This window comes from Drosophila rhopaloa, unplaced genomic scaffold, assembly GCF_018152115.1.
Source record: "Drosophila rhopaloa isolate 14029-0021.01 unplaced genomic scaffold, ASM1815211v1 contig_3, whole genome shotgun sequence".
Taxonomy (NCBI): domain Eukaryota; kingdom Metazoa; phylum Arthropoda; class Insecta; order Diptera; family Drosophilidae; genus Drosophila; species Drosophila rhopaloa.
In genome coordinates, this window is record NW_025335123.1 from 1,854,658 (window position 1) to 1,876,656 (window position 21,999).

At 39.9% G+C, this 21,999-nt stretch overlaps 4 protein-coding genes across 8 annotated transcripts; 3 read left to right on the top strand and 1 right to left on the bottom strand.

Annotated features, from left to right (window-relative positions):
* Nucleotides 1-156: 156 nt before the first annotated feature.
* On the top strand, nucleotides 157-4,695 carry LOC108042798 (RNA-binding protein cabeza). 2 transcript variants are annotated; one of them, XM_017121252.2, is made up of 7 exons: nucleotides 157-326; nucleotides 387-530; nucleotides 593-683; nucleotides 2,449-2,483; nucleotides 3,302-3,459; nucleotides 3,538-3,995; nucleotides 4,111-4,691. In XM_017121252.2, exons 1-7 carry the CDS (start codon nucleotides 320-322, stop codon nucleotides 4,424-4,426), a joined length of 1,209 nt encoding a protein of 402 aa, XP_016976741.2. In that variant the 5' UTR covers nucleotides 157-319; the 3' UTR covers nucleotides 4,427-4,691. The 2 variants fall into 2 exon arrangements, with proteins under 2 accessions (XP_016976741.2, XP_016976742.2); XM_017121253.2 differs by lacking the exon at nucleotides 387-530 and having other exon boundaries at nucleotides 4,111-4,695.
* Nucleotides 4,696-5,068: 373 nt separating this feature from the next.
* Nucleotides 5,069-8,250, bottom strand: LOC108042801 (endoplasmic reticulum resident protein 44). The gene is made up of 7 exons (XM_017121256.2): nucleotides 8,007-8,250; nucleotides 7,754-7,835; nucleotides 6,452-6,543; nucleotides 5,938-6,331; nucleotides 5,606-5,872; nucleotides 5,334-5,532; nucleotides 5,069-5,273 (listed from the first exon to the last, which is right to left on the bottom strand). Exons 1-7 carry the CDS (start codon nucleotides 8,061-8,063, stop codon nucleotides 5,129-5,131), a joined length of 1,236 nt encoding a protein of 411 aa, XP_016976745.1. The 5' UTR covers nucleotides 8,064-8,250; the 3' UTR covers nucleotides 5,069-5,128.
* An 88-nt stretch (nucleotides 8,251-8,338) lies between these two features.
* LOC108042796 (myotubularin-related protein 4) lies at nucleotides 8,339-17,767 on the top strand. Of its 4 annotated transcripts, none has more exons than XM_044461057.1 (15): nucleotides 8,339-8,463; nucleotides 9,260-9,383; nucleotides 9,444-10,423; nucleotides 11,038-11,228; nucleotides 11,294-11,489; nucleotides 12,172-12,357; nucleotides 12,412-12,576; nucleotides 12,639-12,765; nucleotides 12,826-12,931; nucleotides 12,999-13,321; nucleotides 14,086-14,653; nucleotides 15,086-15,236; nucleotides 15,298-15,402; nucleotides 15,784-15,986; nucleotides 17,359-17,767. In XM_044461057.1, exons 1-15 carry the CDS (start codon nucleotides 8,449-8,451, stop codon nucleotides 17,546-17,548), a joined length of 3,630 nt encoding a protein of 1,209 aa, XP_044316992.1. In that variant the 5' UTR covers nucleotides 8,339-8,448; the 3' UTR covers nucleotides 17,549-17,767. The 4 variants fall into 4 exon arrangements, with proteins under 4 accessions (XP_044316992.1, XP_044316993.1, XP_044316994.1 ...); XM_044461058.1 differs by having other exon boundaries at nucleotides 8,369-8,579; XM_044461059.1 differs by lacking the exon at nucleotides 8,339-8,463 and adding an exon at nucleotides 8,717-8,817.
* Nucleotides 17,768-19,167: 1,400 nt separating this feature from the next.
* On the top strand, nucleotides 19,168-21,951 carry LOC108039661. The gene is given in 4 exon segments (XM_017116734.2): nucleotides 19,168-19,385; nucleotides 19,620-20,309; nucleotides 20,458-21,061; nucleotides 21,064-21,951. Coding segments are annotated over 4 exon segments (1,869 nt in total). The 5' UTR covers nucleotides 19,168-19,235; the 3' UTR covers nucleotides 21,489-21,951.
* The last annotated feature ends 48 nt before the right edge of the window (nucleotides 21,952-21,999 follow it).

Sequence of the window (21,999 nt, forward strand, 5' to 3'; positions counted from 1 at the left end):
AAGTCGGATATACGTTTTTTCTATTTCTTTAAAAATGAGTAAAATATATGAAACAGCAATGTAGCAGATGACGAATTTGTGTTCTATTTTCACTAGTTCCGCGATATATTTAACACGTATATACACATTTCGATAGACTCTTCGATAGTCCCTTACCAGCCCCAGTCGTCACATCTCTAATTTATTTTCACACGCCATTTTACAATAAAATTTGTAAGGATCTGACGCTATATTCATTCAGTCAGTTTGTGCACAAGGAGTATTGAAACTCCTGCAACCGTTTCGATCGAAAAGAGACCGTTTCCAACGTTTATTTGTCATGGAGCGTAAGTATAGCCGTATATCCGTTGGTTGTGCGTGAAAACACTGAAATATGTGCACTTTAGGTGGCGGTTATGGTGGTGGTGGTGGCGGTGGTGCCGGACAGGGGTATAATAATTTCGCCGTCCCTCCACCAAACTACCAGCAAATGCCAAGTAAAACTGGTAACTACAACGAGCCACCTCCGAACTACAGCAAACAAGGCGGTGGTAAGGCGTACGCTTATTCCCAGCATCGAATGCTGCTCTATATCGACACATTTATGTTTAAGGTTATGATTCCGGTCATCGTGGTTCTGGCGGCAGCGGAGGCGGCGGCGGTGGTGGCGGCTCATGGAACGACAGAGGAGGCAATTCCTACGGGTATGTTATTAACTATAGCTAGTATATCGGTACAGATACAAATCACGGGTAGAGTTCCGTTCCACGGAGGTTATAAGAGCTATAAGCAGTGTACGAATTAAAACATTTATGAATCAAATCAGCCTAATCAACGAAAACCGAGCCAAAGTCTGAAACATAATGTGTAATGTAATTAAAGATAATCCGCTTTGACAAAAAAAACGTCAGAAAGAATGCAACCGATGCGAACCTGCGTCGAAGTGTGAAATTGCTATTTGCAACTCGAGCGAAATAATTCGGACTGGTGAAAAAAGCAGAGAAAAAATCAGAGTGTTTTATCTCTACAGCTGTTCTAAAAACAGTATCCTCCAATTTGGTTATTTATTATTAACACGGCATGTCTGTATATTTCATGTATGTATGTTCTTTTTTTGAAACGCCGACCATAACATTAGAAACTGGTTTTATAAAATGGTTTGATCATGCAAAAGTATTATATGGTAAATCGCCCTGGGTATACAAATAACGGCTGGATCGAAGAATCTATGAACTAGTGTTGGCTGTTTAAGCCGTTGGAATCGGTAAAACAATGTTGGCCCAATGAAATCTATAATAATTCCTTGGTTCTTGCATAGAGAATGGCGCACATTAAATTATTATTGTTTCGCTTATACCATATTATACACCCCTTTGTGAACATTTTCAATGACACATTACAAGCACAAACATTTCTGAAATACACAAAAAAAAAAGTGTGGGCCAATAAAATTAAAAATAAACAAAGAAGTGTAAAAGGCATGAAAAGTAATATGTCTTTTGTCTAAAAATATGAAGATAATGAATAAATCAAATAAACCAAGAAATTCCCATCGATCATAAAATTATCTCAAAATAACTATTATTCATGCCAAAGCTCGAATAAAAACAAGAAATTACTCAAATACTAGAATAAAATACATATAAAATTGTTCGGAGGGGCTGGTTTACTTCTGATTTTGTGTAATCTGTTAAAAATATTTACGTATAGTCCCATAATATTATATCAATTTTAACAGATACTTGATAATATAGTAGATAAAAAGAGAAAATAACAAGTTGAATATAAGGTATAGCATAATATATAATAAATGTAGTCTAAGATATGTTGTTTATAATCTTTTATCACATATTTATCAGTTTAGGAGTTATATTTTTTTATGTTTACTTTTTTAATGTTACTTTTTTGTTTAGTTTTAGTACTAACACCCATTGACTTCGAAAAAGATTTTTTTAAGGCCTACCTACCATAAGAAATACTAATGAATTTTTCTTATGGTTTTATTGTAGAGTGTACATTATAAAACACAATAAATATTGTGTTTAATATTGATCGTATTTATGTATAAGACATAAGCTGGACTTTTTGAAAGGGTTTTAGGAGAGATTGTCTTGCATCCCTTTCGTTTCTATGCGTTTGGATTTCTCTAAGGAAAACTGTTTACAATAGAAATAAAGAGTCATAGAGTAAATGTTTAAGAATAAATATGTATACATAAACTACGATGTCCTCCTTAGCAGTTTGATCAGTGACTGTCACACTTGATTCTGGATATTAAGATGGAAAAATGAATATCCGCTGTTTTACTGTCGTCACTGAACGAACTGTGTCGGGTGCTATTAAGATGGTATTAGATACCATAATGTCGAAAAGCAATATGTATTAAAGGGATCCTAGGCGTATACCTCACCATACTGCATTAAAACCAAAATCAAAGCATTAAATAAGTTATTCAATATCCTCTTTTAGAAATGGAGGCGCCAGCAAGGACAGCTACAACAAAGGTAAAAATAATGCAAATAATTGCAATCATATCGAGTAATGTATACCAATATTTTTCTACATATTGAACTTGAACCTAAAAACTAAAAGAAAAAACCGAACCGATCAGAATGAAACAAAATCTAGCTCCAACGCAAAAAAAAATATGAAAAATCGCAGCAAAAAATAAGCAAACAAAAATGTTCCTTTCCTGGCGGCATTCTTTGTGGGGGTTACCCATTATAAATCCGTCGAAAAGCCCACATGGCGTGGCCTTTACAGTGTGTTTAGTGTACTTCAAACTCGTTGATCTTGTTTGATCAATTTTGGTTAACGACCGACTTGGTCTGCGAGGGTTACTTAATTTTAAATTTCTGTGAAATGTTAAGTGTACGTCAAAGCGTTGTCATGAATTAGGGGCTTAAGGTGCATTGGTCGGGCTTACTCCTGGCAATTCGAGGTCATTGCTATTGGCCGGGTCACCTGTTTGTGTTCGATGTACCACCAGTACCAGTCTAGCTCTAAAAACTCGAAACCCACTTAGAGTGTCACCATGTCTATCCCCGAGCCAAATAAGGTTTGGAATACACCTCGAAATTCTGGTTTCAAATACAAGTACAAGCGCAGAGACGCTGTCCTGGTTAATATGTTAATATCACGGAACAGCTAAGGGATAGAATTCGTCATTACGCGGGCGTGTACTTTAAAAATCTGCGGTCTTCACCTTCGTTGCGTTTTCGGTGGTTGAACTGAGGGGAAAAATTCCGAAAAAAAAATATGTCCCATTCTAAGCTGTTCTCTGCCTTGTCAGCGGGTTCTAATGTTCCGTTCGCCTTTGTAGGACCCGGAGGATACTCGGGCGGCGGCGGTGGAGGAGGCGGCGGTTCCAGCGGCGGCGACATGATTACCCAGGAGGACACTATTTTTGTCTCTGGAATGGATCCATCCACCACAGAGCAGGATATTGAGACTCACTTCGGAGCTATTGGCATAATCAAGGCAAGTAATCATGGGACTGTCCTCACAGGCGGCCAGCTCTTTTGACCACTGGTTTCTTTTTGTACTTTGGCTCAACAGAAGGACAAGCGTACAATGAAGCCAAAGATTTGGCTGTACAAGAACAAGGAGACCGGCGCCTCCAAGGGAGAGGCTACTGTGACCTACGACGACACCAATGCGGCGCAGTCCGCCATCGAATGGTTCGACGGCCGCGACTTCAACGGAAATGCGATCAAGGTCTCGCTGGCCCAGCGCCAGAACAACTGGAATAAGGGCGGCGGAAGTCGCGGTGGATTCGGTGGTCGCCGGGGCGGCGGTGGCGGCGGAGGTGGTGGCGGAGGAGGAGGCGGCGGCGGTCGATTCGATCGCGGAGGCGGTGGCGGCGGCGGCGGACGCTTCGATCGTGAGGGTGGCGGTGGAAGAGGCGGCGGAGGAGGAGCTGGCGGCGGCGGTGGCAACGTGCAGCCCCGCGATGGCGACTGGAAATGTAATAGCTGCAACAACACCAACTTTGCATGGCGCAATGAGTGCAACCGGTAAGCAGATCTAAGATATTTAAACACGTGTAGTAAAATTGTTCATTTAATGCTTATACCGAACCGAATACGTTGCATCTTTAATAATTTTGACTGATCCCTATTTTATTTACAGATGCAAGACGCCCAAGGGCGACGATGAAGGTTCCAGCGGCGGTGGTGGTGGTGGTGGCTACGGAGGTGGCGGCGGCGGCGGAGGCTACGATCGCGGAAATGATCGCGGATCCGGCGGCGGTGGATATCAAAACAGGGACCGCGGCGGCAACTCCCAGGGAGGCGGCGGCGGCGGCGGCTATTCGCGCTTTAATGACAACGGCGGTGGTGGCGGAGGAGGACGTGGTGGACGAGGTGGCGGAGGAGGCGGCGGAAACCGCCGCGAAGGAGGCGGACCCATGCGGAATGACGGCGGCATGCGTTCTAGACCATATTAAGATCATGCAATCCGACGGCACCTATTTTTTCACATTTACGTATTAATTGTAGCGAGTACCCTTTTAAATGTACTTTTAAATTTACCAGTCAGAGCTAAATATAAATACCAGCACATTTTCATTTCAACCGATTTCTAGCCAACACGGACACGGTTATCGCTCGTTTTGACTGAACTTATATATATTGTAATCTAATTTAACAATTGTAATTGTAACATGGTACATAAAAATAAAATATATATATATATAGCTCATATATATATATATAACTTAAACCAGGAAAATAAGTCATTCGTGAATATGGTGAATTTTTGGGTGACTTGGAATCCGAAGAAATCGTATGATGATAAAAACGATAATGGTAAGCCATATTATTTTTCATTTTGGGGACAAACAATATGCAGCTGTTTCCGTTAAAAGTGTCGTTTTTAACAAAACGAATAATTTTATTTTTAGGCATATTCTCATATGCAAATTGTAATAAGAAAACTTTAACAATGATTACTTTTTTTATAAAAACAAAGAGGCTTTTTAGGAAGTCAGGAGTTAAAATTATGTATGATTCATCCACTGTGATGACTAACTTGAGATTTTTTAGTCTGATTTGCCTTACACCAGAATTGGGGAATCGCGTAGTTCAGATAAGGTATTTTAATACAGTTTTTATATTATTTTCTTTTATTTTTAATATACATAATTATATTACAGTTCATCTTTCTCTAGCAGGGTGTAGCGATGCTTGGATGGGCCAAGTTCCTTGAATTTTGACTCTGGCGGTGAAGTACCTTTGCCGGTGTGTGGGTCAGGTTCTATTTCATTTGTGGGATCCGGCCCATAATGAAACTCCCTGCAGAGAAGAGACAGGTAAGCTTTCTTGGATATACAGTGATAGTTTCAGTTCAATTACCTGTGTAGCTTGCCGTTGTAGAGATCCTGTAGAAACTGCTTTAGCTTTCCTGGTGAGTACATGTCGCTGAAGTGAGGGAAAAGATACATGTGCTTAAACGAGTCGATGGCAATCAAGGGCAAGTCATCCTCAGATTTCCCCAGATGGTGAAGAGGATGCGCAAATCGCTTGCCATCCGCAGTCAAAAAGTTGACGTTTTCTGCAAAGTTTGATATATACAAAAAAAGATTTAATTTAAGTAAATGAATTGAAGGAAGTGTTTTTCATCTTACGTTTCTCATCCAACAATTGACGCTCAATTATTGATTTGTAATCCTTAATAGAGTTAAGATCATCTGGGCGGTGGAAGAGAATGAGGAATGGCAGTCCCTCCTCCGTTAGTTCTTCGGCATTCTCAAAGGTAATTTCTCGTACAAGCGGTACACACTTTTCCTGGACCCAAATTTTTAATTCGTCGAAATTTTGCAGGCCTCCAGTGTATGTCTCATCATTTTCATGAGAAAGGGCCACATCGGGTCTAAATACTATGATGGGTGTGCCTAAATCAACCAAATTTTGATGTCAGTATCGAAAGGCATCGCTTTTTAAATTAGTTGGGGGTTACCAGGAGGATGCATGGCTTGGGCGGCATCTCCGAAGCCCACGTGGAACTGGCAGTCCTCCTTTAAATTTGTAGCCACTTTGCGGAAAATGTCGTACTCAGGCTGGTCTCTACGGTCAAAATAGCCCAGGATGAGGCGCTTCTTTGAGTCCAGATTCTCCAAGTCCTTGAGGGATTTGAACTCCTGGATAGGGTCTTCCAGCTGCTTCTTGACGAACTCGAGGAAGGCGTCTGCAGAACGCTGGCCCCGGTACTCGCGCTTGCTGAGCTGCCCATTGCGGACAATTTTCAACGTCGGGTACTTGTTTATGTGAAACCGGGAAGCGATTGCAGTTTCCTTGTCGCAATCAACTTTTCCGAGCACCACCTTACCAGCCTCTGGAAACTCTTCTTTTATCTGTAAAAGAAGACTCAATTATTAGTCATGAATTTACACAGTCTTCAATTATGCTCAAATAAAATTCATTCATCTTATTCAATTTAATTTCAGTTTTTACTTCCGATCTATTTGACTCACCTTATCTGCCGCTTCCCCGAATATAGGCGCTAAAATATTACTAAACCGACACCACTCCGCATAAAAATTAAGGAAAACCAATTCATTAGACGCTGGAAGAAACAAAGCGTGTTTAATTTTATAAGCACCAAATTGTGTATGAAACTTTATGTGTATTCTAAATACGGCAAACTAAAGGCGATATGTGTTCTACATATTTGTAGAGTTTAATTTCGATTTTATAAAATACATTTTCAATTAAAAGGTTTAGATTTTTTTCATTTCATAATATAGTTATTCTTTAAGTTTTTAATAGCACTCCCCAGAACGTGTGGCAAGCTTCAAGGAGTAGGTAATTAAAGCCTAAAAATACTATAAAAGATAGAATAAATGCTTAAGATAAAATACTACGAGATATAGTAGACATATATAGTCCTGAGAAAACGTAAAGTTCCTAAAAACTCAATTAACGCTATTGAAATTATCCTACAATAATTTAATTTAAAAATAGTTTCAAATAATAAAATAGAATCGATCACATTTTGTTATTTTAATTTACCTTCTATATTTAAATATGGACTGGTTAAACTTCCAAAAAGGTTTAAATATAAAAACATTTAAAGATATAACTATGCATATAAAAAGCAATGTCAGGCAAAACGTAGCTATCAAATCAAAGGACAACAAACCCTATAAAATGTTATTTTAAATAGTTTCACACTATAGGTCGGAACCTAATCTGAATTCGGTTCGGTAGTCACAGAAATCAACAAATTAATTATTCCTTGGTTGAAATAAATTGTAAGCTAATCCAATTTAACGCTGAGTGTTACAATTTGATAAGGATTGAATCTTAAACATTGTCAAACTACAAATTTTTAAATAGGTTTAGGAAACGGTTGTTAACTCTGTTAATAAATTCCGGAGTTATGAAAGATTGTTTTGAAAAATTTGTATAAAATTATATTGGCATAAACTAAGCAAAAGTCAAGTCATGGGATAATCAAATAATTAGCACTGCAAGGTGCAACCTGTATCTCTTATCGTTTGGCCCGGATCTGAAATGAACCACTCTGCTCTACTGCCATTGAGATGTCTAATGCTTAATTTGGCGGATCGCAATCCACCGTGCAATCGAAATTAAACCCAAAACAATTTTATTCAGCTTCTCTCATCTTCTCCTTTCGCAAATCGCCTTAAACGCAAGTTACCACGTTGGCAGTGCCGAATTGAACGAGCCGCTGATTTTGTTTAGTGACACGTCAATGGATGTCAGTTAATTGATTTCCAGCCTCGCTGGCTGCGTATCGGTTGGTGTCTCACCTAGGGTCATATCGATATTATCACTGGTCATGGGCACGGCGCCGCAATCTGCCGGCTGGGGCTGCTGGAGGAGCTGTAGAACCTGGAGTTGCAAGAAAAACAGCGCGACTTAGTGCAAGTTCCGATCTGCGATGGGGCTCAAAGCCGGCTGCTCGACTTTTACGGCCTCATAATCGGCCTCTTTTTTGCCAACGCCAAATGAATCAGCGGGAGTAGAGAACCAGACCAGACAGAACAGAACACGTCGACTCACCGCAACTAGGGCCACACAGGGCCCGAGCTTTCCGATTCCGTTTCTGGCTCCAATCATTCTGAGGAGTTGGGTGGTGTGGAGGTGGATTTGCGTGCACCGGTGGAGAGTCCAAGCGATCGGCTTCGATTCAGTTGCACATCAGCTGGAATGGAATGGATGCCTGCTTGGCTGGGCGCACTGCAAACGTACGCACAATATAGTTTTAACAATTTGGTTGATTATCGGCCGGCCAGTGTTGTGTTTTCTCGCCCAGCACAGTATTTTACAGTACTGAACTATCGGTACGGTGTGTGTTATCGGAAGTATAGTCACATGATCATCGCTAGTGACATCGATAACGATTACAATGGAAACGAAACAAAAAGTGTCTAAATGAATACATATGCACACATATGTATGTGCAACAACATTTGCAAATCTTTGTTTATAATAGCTGACGCTTATGGATTTTATGGTGGTAAATAGAGCGAGAAAAGCTAGTAGCAAAGCGCGTTTTCAATTCGGCAATTCGTCTTTAAGCTAAATACCCGAAAAGCTGCTGCTCAAACGTTTTGTGGACCCCGAAACCCGAATGTGTGTGCATACATATGTAACGATTGTAATGTGTTATTGATGCTCTTCGAATATCGGAATATGTACATACATGCAGATGATACACATATATGTACATGAATTTATGCAAACATACACATGCATAAATGTTTAATTACTCTGTTTATGACAACATAAAGACTCAGTTGAGTCCCTCCGTGTACCATAATCGGCCGTTTTTCACTTATTGGTTATGGAATTGTGATAATCTAGTCTGGTAGTATGTATATACATACTATGTATTTGTATTGCGCACCTTCTAGGAGTGCAACTGTGTGCTCACATAAATACGTGCATATATGCATTCGCATTATCTATATTGCCACCACGACACTCAAATATTAACTTCGATTTGTTCTAAAAGTGTTGGTTGTGCTCGAATTATCATGCATATAATATTTATTTGGCTTTGTTTGTGCATTTTCAAATGCACATGTCCTATGTACACTGTTTTATTTATTTATTTACGGCTATACTTCTACAAACCTACCATTGAAGCCCAAATACCATCTATATACATACATATGTACATACATACACATCTGTATGTAATTATTTATTCGGATTGTGGATATGAGCGATAACCGGATTTCCAATGACACTTAATATAAGCCAATAAGTAATTTGGTAATCGTTACATTAACGCAAAATTATTCTCTTAGCCGATTCACACAATGTCCGATGGATCACCGCCTCCGTCGATTTGCTTTATCCGTGCCGCCGAATCGTATCCGAAATCACAAATGGAGAAGGAAGACTCACAGCTGTTCGTGCCCTTCCAAGAGCGTAAGTAGTAGTAATCAATGCGCAAATGTATAATTTAATACTCCAATATACACCGCACAGTGGCTGGTGAATCGATTAAGTACCTGGGACGCACGGATGACGGCGTCCTCGCCCTGTCCAACTATCGGATATTTCTCTCCAAGAAGTCAACAGCCTACGAGACCTACGTACCGCTGGGCCTAATCGAATCCGTTCAGGTGCGGGACCTGTTCCAGCTGATTGTCAACTGCAAGGACGCCAGCACGGTGCGGTGCTCCTTTCAGTCGGCGGAGCAGTGTGCCGACTGGCAGCGCCGCATCCACCTGCTCATCGGGGTGCCCGAGGTCCTAGAGACGCTCTTTGCCTTTCCCTTCTACTCCTGGACCTGCGATGTGATCGGAAGCGGAAACGGAAGTGCTAATGCTAACGGAAACGGCCTGATGACCAAGGAACGCTCCTTAGCGCTGGCCAATGGATCGGCAAAACCCAGCACGATGGCAGCGACAGCATCCAATCCATTGGTTGATCCTGCCAGCGAGACGGTGTCCCCGGTGAGCAGTCGCCTGCAACGATCCGTTCGATATGAGAGCGACTTCAAGAACGAGGTGGCCCGCTTAGGATTCGACCTGAAGGGCTCTTGGCGCATCTCCACGGCCAACGCCGACTTCAAGCTTTGCCCCTCGTATCCACCCAAATTGCTTGTGCCCTGCTGCATCACAGACGAGATGTTACACAACGTGGCAAACTTCAGGGGATCGCGCCGATTGCCGGCGGTCGTCTGGCGGCATCAGAAGTCTGGTGCTATTTTGGCCCGCTGCAGCCAGCCAGAGGTCGGTTGGCTCGGCTGGCGGAACACAAAGGACGAGCAGCTCCTGAAGGCACTGGCCGATGCCTGTGCCTTTGACAGGGGCGAGCATGCCAGGCATTCCACCTTCGCCAGCACAAAGACGCAACCAACAAAAGGGTCGAAGGAGACCAACGGTCAATCGGGCTTATCCGGCAAAAGTTCTCCATCACTGGAAGATTCCTCGCACGAGGAACTCACGCTCGATGAAATACGGGTGAGTTTATGGCTTTTTGAAATATATGTATCAGCGCAAAAATAACAAAGGCTTGCGGTAATTTAATGGGTATACACTGGAAAAGGAAAATAATTATTTCCATATAAAGTTCATACATTCCTTATAGTGCGAAAATCAAGATCTCAAAAACTGTATAAACCCAAGAGGTCGTAGAGAGATTCGGTTTAATTTGTATTGTATTTATCGTGCCTCATATTTTTTTAATGTGTTTTAAATTATAATTATTTTTGATGTTTCATACAGAATAGATTATTGAACTGCAAAACACAGCTGTTTATGTTAAAAATAATTGGTTATTACTTTGTATTAACCCAAGAAATCGAATGTCATTAACTCGAAATGAAAAAAATTACAATGGTAAATTATCAATTCATACAGTAAAAATGGGAAACTCTTAATTAATTAAAAAAAATTCGGACGGAAAAATTAAGGACGTTAATTCCAAGCAGGAGCAACAGTAAGAGATCTAAAGTGTGAACTGAAACCAGTTTTGTGACCAAAGAATAACTTTTGTAATGCAATGTGATTATTTGTGTATTTATTTTGTTATTAGCAATATTTTCCTGAATAACAACATAACTATTTATTTTTAGAAAATCCTTATTGTGGACGCTCGGAGCTACACATCCGCTGTTACAAATCGCGCCAGAGGTGGCGGCTGTGAGTGCATTGAGTACTACCCTTGTGCAGAAATTGAGTTTATGAACCTGGGCAATATCCACGCTATCCGCAAGAGCTTTCATGCTGTCCGGCAGCTTTGCGCGTCATCTCCTGATGATCCAAAGTGAGTTAACTAGGAAATTCAACTGATATGTGTAATGAAATAAATCTTTTAAAAATAACTCATAGTTGGTTCGGACAACTGGAAAAGACCATGTGGATGCAGCACCTTTCGGGTCTGTTAGGAGCCACCATGACCGTTGTGCACACAATCGAAAAGAATGGACGGCCCGTACTTGTTCACTGCTCAGATGGCTGGGATCGGACTCCGCAGATCGTGGCGACGGCGCAACTCTGTTTGGATCCCTACTACAGGACTGTTGAAGTAAGTTAATATAATTTACATTTTTATGTAGCTCATGGTGTAAATTTTAAACTGAAATTCGCAACAAACGAAGGCAGAGATCTCCCATTCTGTAAGGATTTAATATTTTTTGCCTGCTAGCGACCCGAACCTGGTGGAAAATTCTTGGCCATTTATATACATACATCGATTTTATTGTATATTGATTTTTTGCGACCAACCATTAGGTAGAAGAGTCTAGACTTCATACATATAAGTGATTAAATTTCTGTCGGTTTGTAAACAAATCGTTCCCAAGAGAGCTATAATCAATAGATTTGAAAATTTTATACATTTTTTTTTGTTGATAGCTTTTACTTTTACTTATAAAAATGCAGCAAATTTATCCGGATTGTTCCAATTGTAGCTATAAAATATAAACCACCGATCAGTTGGCCCTTTAAGACTGATCTGCCTGCGAATTAAACAAGAGAAACCGACAGGTCGATTCTGATTGCCTAGCAGCTGATCAAAAATATTTACAATGTTAATAATTAAAATAACCTCAGAAAGGATATAAAAAAGGTAGAAATAACAGGAAAGGAAAGACAATTTGCCAAGGATCAGCGGATTACACATTGTTAAATTATTATAAAATTTAGAAAATTGCGTTATTGGATTGCTTAGGAAAAAAAATTATAAATTTTATTTTATTATATTTCAGGGATTCCGCGTCCTTGTCGAGCGTGAATGGCTAAATTTCGGTCACAAGTTTGCCGATCGCTCCGGCAACGGCCCCAACTCCGATGAAGTTAACGAGCGATGCCCAGTTTTTCTGCAGTGGCTCGACCTGGTTCATCAAATACACAGACAGTATCCATGCAGTTTTGAGTTCAGTATAAGCTATTTGGTAAGAGATGCAATCGAATATCGCATGGCCTGTCTAGTAACACCCCCCCTTTAGATCAAACTGGCGCAACATTCACTGTCCTGTCTATTTGGCACGTTCCTATGTAATTCGCTCAGAGAACGCATCGAAAATTCAGTTTTCGACCGAACGTTTTCAGTGTGGCCATTTTTAGCGGAAACTATGTATAGAAATCCTCTCTATAAGCATGAGACTGAAAAGGTAAACATCATTTGGTCCCGGCTTGTATTATGACAGATTATAATATTGCTTTCGTTTTTTAGGTTCTTTGGCCGGCGCACAGTGTGCGGTTTTTATATTTTTGGTCTGACGTATACCTTGGTAGTCTAGGCAACAAAAACGGAACAGATCTGCCATTACTGAGTAATGAAAGACAGAGTGGACACAACGGTGAGTTCTGAAATATAATAAAAAACGGACCTGGCTCAGCTGAGTTTTCCCACAACATAGGCCTAATGGCGAAGACAAGATCTTCTGAAGACTTAACAACGAATGAGTTGGGACAAAGTACCATTTCGAGGAGATCAAGTGATCCGAACCTGACAGTTGAATCCATGTATGTCCAATTAAAGATATACGAATGAGCGGTCGAATGTATGAAATCCCTTTCTTTTATGATTCAGTGTTACAGATTGCTTCAATGCGAATAGCAACTCCATGTTTGACATACGATCTGAGACCGACAATAGTGCAAGCGAAAATGTCCGAGAAAGTGTTAAAGACTCCAAAGAACTTGAGCTGGACGTAACGGATGCTACTGAAGAAAGTCCTTGTGGGCTTTCAAATAAACCCGTTCTAGAGTTCCATAACGACCAAAGTACAGCTTCTAACCGTGATATATTGGAAGTAGAATCACAATTGCTATTGCGCAGTTCCATGGTGTCCTCACAGCAACCGATCCCTGGACCTGGCCGATCTGTCCCAGTCTTGGGTTACTCTGAAAACGGTAAGCGATTTTTATTAGCACAGAATTCGAAAAAAACGAAAAAGGAGTAGAGTAAGGCTGTCGAACATATTGATTATTCAGTAATTTTTTTTTAATAGGCGGTCGGGAAATCATTTCAGCCTTTCAATTTTATCGAGCTGAAACTTATCCGAAAAGTTTCGTTATGTAGATACAGTAGAATCCGGTTATAACGAGTCCGCTTATAGTGTCCGTCCGGTTATTGCGACGAAAACTCGATGGTTTGGTTGGTCCCCATACAAACTTATATGATACAAACTTATATGATGCAAACTACTATGGTTAGTGCGTCATCCGGGTATAACGACGTAAAATCGTTGGGCCCTTGAAAGTCGCTATAACCGGATTCTACTGTATTTAATATTTATAATTTTTGGTGACCTGTTAATTTTACTATGGTGTGTTTTGCTGGCTCAAGGTCATAAAATTTAAATGTTAAATTCTTGTGTTTGTTAATATTTTGTAATGAAGATTGAAACCGACGGGACTTGTAATATATTGGATAAATAGGAAGTAAAGTGTCTATTACTGAATTCAAAAATTAATGGCTATCGAAACACCAAGAAAAAAAATGATAAACAAGGGAGCTATAATTTTTTAAAATCAGTTTTATGATCAATAGTGAGTCATAAAATTATAGTGATGTTTTCGAAATTATAATTAAAAAGTTGACCTTTTTTTGCAAAAGTTAAAAAACTTAAAATGGCATTTAGATGATGTAGATTGTGATTTATGTATGCTTGCAGATAAAACTCCAGTTCCTTCAAAATCTGAAGACACAAGTGATATTTGTCGCGCTTTGTGGCATGGGGCAGTCGATACTAGCACTGATACTCTGATTCCTGCGGAGCCCGTTCAATCGACGAACAGCGACCACAGCAGTAGAGACCATACACCTCCCCTCGACCTGGTCAGTGGTGATACGAAACCGGAGCCTACTACTGCTGTCCAAAGCAGTAAAATCAGTCATAGCTACAATAATTTGCCCAAGGTTCACATGAAACCGAATGCCGTGATATTTCCGCAGCGCGGAGACGCTTTTCCGCATCACCTGGACCTACAAGTGCCAAGGGAATGTACGGGAAACACGAACCGCTGCAAGCCGGATAAGTTGTCCAAAGATGCGAATGCAAATGGATCACTGCTGGTAGCAGATGGCTACCACGCTGAAGAGAGTCTCCTTTTGTCGCCCGAACTCCAGAGATTTGTGGGCCAGTCGCCATTCGATGCACCCTCTACCGGTGGTCGAATACGTCGAAACACCTTTGGGTCGAGCTACAGTCGCGACTTAAAATTCACAGCAGAAAACGGCAGGTGTGTAACATGGTCTTCTAAAATGTTTCTTAACTACCAACAAATTACCTCAACGTTTTCCCGATTTTAAATCCATTTTTAGTTTTGGAATTTTTTTTTGGCAAACATGATTAAAAAAACATTGAAAATAATAAGTAATTTTTTACATACGACAAAAAGTATTAAAAACAAATTTAATTTATTTTTATAGTGTGTTAAAAAAAAGGTCGTTTGAAGACATGCTACGAAAAGTAAATTGTTCGACAAATTTTCACATATGAAACCTGTGAATAGAATAGTCTTTTGCCGAACAACATTAACAATTTTTAATGTGAATTAATGGCAAGCTCTGTTTTAAGGCCAATGCTTTTTCTATTAAGATTTATGCTTTACTTATTTATGTGTGCATATTTTCAACCACTGAATACCTCCATTAAAAATCTATTCTTTCAGCGCACACCAATTTCCTTTGTCGGGGATCATTTCGTTGCCCCCTACACCATTTCAGGAGAGGGCGCAGTTTACGATATCCTGTCCAGATGGCCTTGCTCATGGACTCAGCGAACAAAACATTAGACTCCACCAGATCGTACAAGAACATAAGGTAGAAATCAACGCATTTTACCATTTCTCTTGAAGTTATTGACCTTTTTAAACTGTTCTAGCTACGAGAGGAAATGCTATTGCGGGAAATACACGGAATGCGACTGGCTTTGTTGGAAAAAGGTTGCCCGAGCTGCAATAGCATCGTTTCGACAAATATGGAACATGTAAATAATGTTTTAATAATTGGTTAGCGCGTTAAGAACACAAACGTTATAGATAAAATCTGCGTGCATATATTCTTGAGAAGCGTTGTTGATGTTAGATATAGCCATTAGTAACATGGTGTGTGCTTATATGTTAAATACAGGGTTCAAGGGCTTAGCCATCGGATTTTTCACAGACACGACTGGACAGTAGAAATAAGCACACTCTCGACAAAGCAGAGCTTTGACTAACGTATATTTAAAAAATAATAAATTTCGCTATGGTGCAAGAGCATTATGGAAGCATGATATTATTTTGTCAGCAAGGCAAAAATTGTAATTTTATTGTAAATAATGTTGTGCATATCCTTTCAGTCGTCTAATTTTTTAACTCTTCTTTAGGAAAATGGATCGGATATCGTTGAAAATGCTTCAACATGTTCCTGGGAAGCCGTCGAAGAACGTAGCGGTCCCTCATCGTTTGCCCCTTCCTCGATCCAAGAGAAAAGAGCCTCCAGTGTCCTTTGGGTACCAGATCATGCAGTTTCTCGTTGCTCTAGTTGTCAAACTGAGTTCTGGCTTGGACGAAGAAAACATCATTGTCGGTGCGCATCCAACATTAGAAACCTTACTGTTTTACTCTAAAGATTTTGAACATTCGTTTAATTTTTAACTTGAGTTGAATATTAACACGATATCATATTTTATAGCTACTTTAAAACCATAGCCCGTATAGTCAGTAAATTAATAAACTATCTTACTTTATTGATTATTTTGTAATTTTAGCCTTAACACTTGATAGCCTGAGGTTTTATACGTGTAGTTTGAGCCTTAAACTAATGTTAAAATCGTATTTTATTTACTTTATTGAAATATCTGCGTCTCCAGTTCGCATTTTAGTTAATTTACTTGTACACATGACTATACTAACAAAGTAAACTATGCTAATCAAGAATATATATATAGCAAATAACCATTATTTTGAATTTATTTCAATTCAAATCATACCTGCCCGTTTTTGGCATCCGGGACTTGTCCCTGATCTATTGAGTCACACATACTGACACAATTCCTAAACAAATGAAAAAAGGCAGGAATGATTTACAATACTAAAGTCCAGCAGATTTAGAGTTGTTTTTTTAAAAGAATTTTATATATCAAGTGATTGATTCAGGTGGTATATATTTTTTGTAAAGAATAACACATCATTTTTTCTGCACTTCCGTTGTCACAACCACTACAAATTTTGGGGATCAACATTTGAAGTCGTGACAATGATCAAGTGATCATTCGAATTCTAGTTATAAAAAACTGATCGTCAAATCAACTTCGTTGTTCGATTTTTGCTCTTCTTATTGATTAGTACTAGCAATACTAACTTCAAACTTTTCACAGTAACTCGGTCTCAGTATTGAACGTTTTTCAAACGTTTTTTTATACCAAAAATAAAGTTTTTTGAATGACTGCTACTGGAGTTAATAAAATTCGGACGCTCTGTTTTCGCATAATTTTATTATTTTCCACTTTTTATGCTAAATAAACAGATACAATTGGATTATGTTTATTTTAATTTATCCGAATTGTTGGCTTTGTATTAGAAATTCTGATTTAAATTTTTGTTAAGTTCTTAGGCACCGACATATTTACTGATGATTATGATCATGAGCAACCCTTCAAGATATGGGCCTTTTTTAATAGGCTAAGTTGGAAAAATTATCATGGTGATACACTAAAACAAAAACGATATACATATATGAAAATGCTATAATTTGAAGTGAAGTGTAGAAACATATAATCCAAGTTTATCTTGAAAATGCATCTAAGGGCGTGGTTGGCATGCACTTAGTATTTCAACAAACAGTTCCATTCAGTCAATTAAACAATATGCAATGCCTAAAGAAATACAATAAATTTTTTTTTTACTATTTTCAATAATTAATAAAGCTAACATACATTATTTATTTAATACATTTGCAGATCATGTGGAGAAATTTTTTGTGCTGACTGCTCGGAATTTTGGGCGCCTTTGCCAAACGAAAAGCTTTTTAATCCAGTTAGGCTATGTGGATCATGCTACACGACCGTCACAACAAATGTCCACGAGTACGCTACCGTTCCTTCAGAATCCCAGATGAAGGGCGAAGCGACGACTTCTGCAAATTCCTAAGAGCTTTTCCCAATTAATTTAAGACTCCTCTGTTGTATCAATATGTACATATTATTACTAAAAATATTTATTGCATATGTGTTAGCACCATAATAGCGAAATATTAATCTGTGCGTTTATATAGAACACGAAATTATACAATTTTGTTAGAAATATATATGTGGATATATGGAAACAATTGTAAATTAAAATAAATCCTTTAAAAAAAGTATCAAATAATTTATATTTGGCTCTGGTTAAATCAGGTCAGCTTTTTGCGTTTCTTTCAAAATTTCTAAAAGAAAAATAGGCAACCACGTTATATGCGGTTAAACCAGTCTTTGCAGATTGCTTTTCCATCGTTCGGGCAATACCCCATTGGAAGGTCTGGAACTTTGACAGATTTGGAGCACTAAATCCCGCCAAGTACCAACAGTGTCGTGAGCAGCCCTTAGAAACTACCTTCAATGATTTAATTAATAAATTTAAATAATATCTTACAACCAATCTTTATTTAAATACCCAGCCCCCTATTTAAGCCTAGTACTCAGATCGAAAAACGAGTTCGCCAGCGGTAAACTTTAATCTTCCCAGTGTGACAGCATTTTTGACAGTTCATCAGTATTAATTGTGCTACGCTCCTACTGTTAATCAGCTGGGCATGTTAAGCCTAACTACTACTTCTTAAATACTTTTAAAGGCAAATACGATATTTGAATTTTAGCTGCTTGTCAACAATCCCAGCTGATTCACAGTACGACCGTAGCACGCATAATTCTGATGAACTCTCGAAATTTTGGTCACACTGGAAAGATTAAAGTTTTTACGCTAGCGTAATCGTTTGTCGATCTGAGTACTAAGCTTTTAAATGAATGAGAGATGGTGCTATGTGGGAATTGGCTATTAAGTGAAAACGGAATTTGCTGTGACCCATTAGAGTAGTAGTTAGTTCCCGAACCAATGACTCAAAACCTTTTTAAGATTGATCTGCTTTCCTGACTAAAGCGCAAAGATAAGATCAAATTGTAAGATGTGACAAGCTCCCAAAGAAACCCGACCCCCGAAAATTTCCACATTTGTAGAATTAATGTGTGACAGGCCCCCATGTCGCAGTTGGCGACAAAAAAACTTCTTGAAAGAAACATCAAAATACACATTTTTTTCTTTTTGTGGGATTATCTTCTAAAATAAGAACATTACCAAAAAAAAAACAAGTTTTTCGGCGTAAAATTGATATTTTACGAGAAAAATGATGAAAACTTTTGCCTACTTACAGTCATTTTCAAAAAACAGAAGTTTATACTTTCGAAACCCAAAAAACATATTAAATATGGAATTTAGTCCAATATTTTTTGGCTGAAATACTGTAAACGCCGCGAACACATTATTTTTAGATTTATAGAAGGTTCTCAATCAAACTGTTACTTCCAATTTTCTTTAAAAATATTACATAATTAGGGGTTCTTTCACTGCTTAAAAAAATCAGGCTATTACTTTTGTTTTCTTGATTTAATAAATAATAAATCGTGGAATTGGGCACGACTGTAGGCCGTCGTAGGTGTGAATCCACTATAATTAACGCAAATCCTCAGGTAGCCTATATCGATACTTTTGATGCACTACCACTATCTCATCAATAGTAGCGCCAAACACGGCGTTGTTTCGAAGTATATTTTATTCACTTGATGCCAATTTGGCTCGCGCGAAGATGTGTGAGGTGCGAAATCTTATTGACTTGACCGAATGGGATGAGCCCAACAAGGAGGCGTTCGAGGAGACGGACGACGTGGTGGTCGCCGCGAAATTCCAAGGTCCCTATGACCCCTTCGATCTGATGGAGAAGGAGGCTAGCATCAAGGTAAGGTTAGGTTGGATTAGCGACGTCGTTGGCATTTGCGAAAGCAACTTACATATATCTGAAAAAGCCATTGGCTTTTACACGGGCAATAAGTGCGGTCGGTGGTAAAAGTTTCCCTCTTCACTCCCCTGATCTCTGAACTTTAACCTTCAAGACAGGGTCCGGTAAGGCCACCGGGTTTGTAATGTATACATATTACCTATCTGTGCATGTACTTACTGATTAATGTTTCAGGGTATGACTTTAAAGACACAGATCACGGAAAAGGTGTCCAGCGCCGAAAGGCAATATCCGGACCTCAATAACGAGAGCCCCCCGGTTTGCATGCAGACGGATGCGGCGTCCGGAGAAAACTCCCAGAAACGGCGCTCGAACAGCTCGTTCCAAAAGCAGCTGCTAAAACTAAATGCCTCACGATCCGTGGCCAATACGCCGCCTCACAATCGGTCCAAAGCGTGTTTCGAGAAGGCAATTCTAAACGACGATCTGCAGATGCTGGCAGCAGAGTCGCCGCTGAAGCTTATTAAAGACGACGACGTGCTATCCTCCAGCCTCAGTTTCGAGGAAGACCTCAAAATGTTACGTATACCGATTCTAGACGCCTTAAATAATGGGGAACTCAAATCAAGTGCCGATGAAAAAACACCAGTTACTGAAATTGATGCGAAACCCCATGAAAGTTCTGAACCAGAAGTTGATCAATCACCGACGAAAGATTTAAGCCAACTCCTAAAACAGCTGAAAATTTTAGCTCATGAACACGTTCAGAGGACCAAGTGGCATCTGTTTGACACTGCAATTGAATCAATTGCTGCAGTCATCTTCGGTCCCAGTGACGCTTGTGTGGAGGCCCGAAAAGCCGATCCAGCATTACAGTCGCCTTACTCATACACCCGACAGGGAACTTTCGATCTCGAACTTCAAGTACGTAATTACTTTAAGACTAAAATGTTCTTCCGCTAGTCGTTAGAATCACTGTTTCGTAGTCCTATAAAATGGAATACGTTATTTTATTTGTACGCCTTCTAAACAATTTAAATTTAGAAATGCTGTTTTTATTATCTATTTAAAGGGTTCAAAAACAAAGCGTTCTTTTGAAACTGTGCAGCTACCGGAGGAGGAGATCGGGTGCCCATCAGTGACGCCTAGCAGCAACGATCAAAACTTTCCCGATGTCATGGTCTGCTCTGCAGCCACCTTTGACGCCGACTCCCGTCTAGACCCATTTGAAAACGACTTGAACCCAGTTCCACCGATGATATCTTTCTCACCCGTCACCAGAAACGAGCCTTATATGACAGAGTTGGTCGACGAACGACTCGCTCTGCAGATCAATGAGCTGCTGGAACGGCACAAACTCTCAAAGACGGCGATCGGCGATCACGAACCACAAGGTGTCGATCCCAGGACAGTCATATTGTTGGTAAATCCCAGTAGCTATGGCAGTCAGCATGCATTCTCCTCCAGCTGTATTGCGAAGCCGAATCCAATGCCATTAAAAGATTCCAACGATGCAGGCTCAATGCGCCGACGATCGTCTTCACTGTCCATTCAGGACAAGTCCAAGCTACCCAGGGAAGTCCTGAAATCCGATCGCCAAGTGGAAAATCTCCCGCCGCCCAAGGAAGCCAAAAGCACAGCCACTGTAGGCCCAATAAATGGACCAGCTTCGTTTCGAAAAAGAGCAACTCCTTTTCCACGCCTAGCAATCCGTCCACAAAGGCCTACGAAAGCAGACGCACCCTTCTGAGCAGCCGCTTGAAAACCACATCAATTACGGAATCCGTGGCAAAATCCAATGGAACCATGAAGGCGACGAAACCTATTAAGCCGGTGGTTCCGATTATGAAAGTGACCGCGACGAACGAGTCCACCTACCTCAATCCCGTCCACCCACGTGTCCCAGAGACGCCTATATCTTCGAGGACCAAGCCCGTTCAAAAGATATCCTGCACTAGCACGCCACTACCGCAAATGCGCTGCCAGCAGCGTAAATCCCTCAAGCCTTTGGGCATGGCCGCAGGATCATCCCTGTCTAATGCCTCCTACTCGACGCCAAGTTTTAGGGGCCCGAGCTTCTCCAAGAAAACCGGTTCCGGATAGAGTGCATTGCGTAGAAAGCAAGATAGGTAGCACTTCCTTGTCCCGTGGTGGTGGCGCAATGTCGCCTGAAAGTGAATTCAAATGTGATGTCAAGTTATGAGGTCAAGTTTTTAACCTTGAAGATAAACCAACAGTGTGAAAACGGCTTGGCTATCTCCCTATATTTTTGTTTTACTTATTTTTGTTTAACGTCTCAAGATAAAGCAAACTGATATGTACTCTGTGCGCAATCTGACTAGGTAGGCATTTCCAAGAGTATGCTCAAATACCCAATGTAATGTTTTCTTTTTCAGTGTAAAGTAAATAACGTGTGGTTAAATCGATTGCATTAGTTACATGAGCTTGCTCTTAGGATTGGCTATCCTCATAAATTAGTCACTTGCAAAACTATTTTTTTTTAATCTGTTCACTCTCACTCTCATTGTATTCGAGTTTAATAAAAGATACTATAAGTTAAATCACATTTCAGATTCTTATCAACAAGTGTGACGTATGCATATCACGAGAAAAC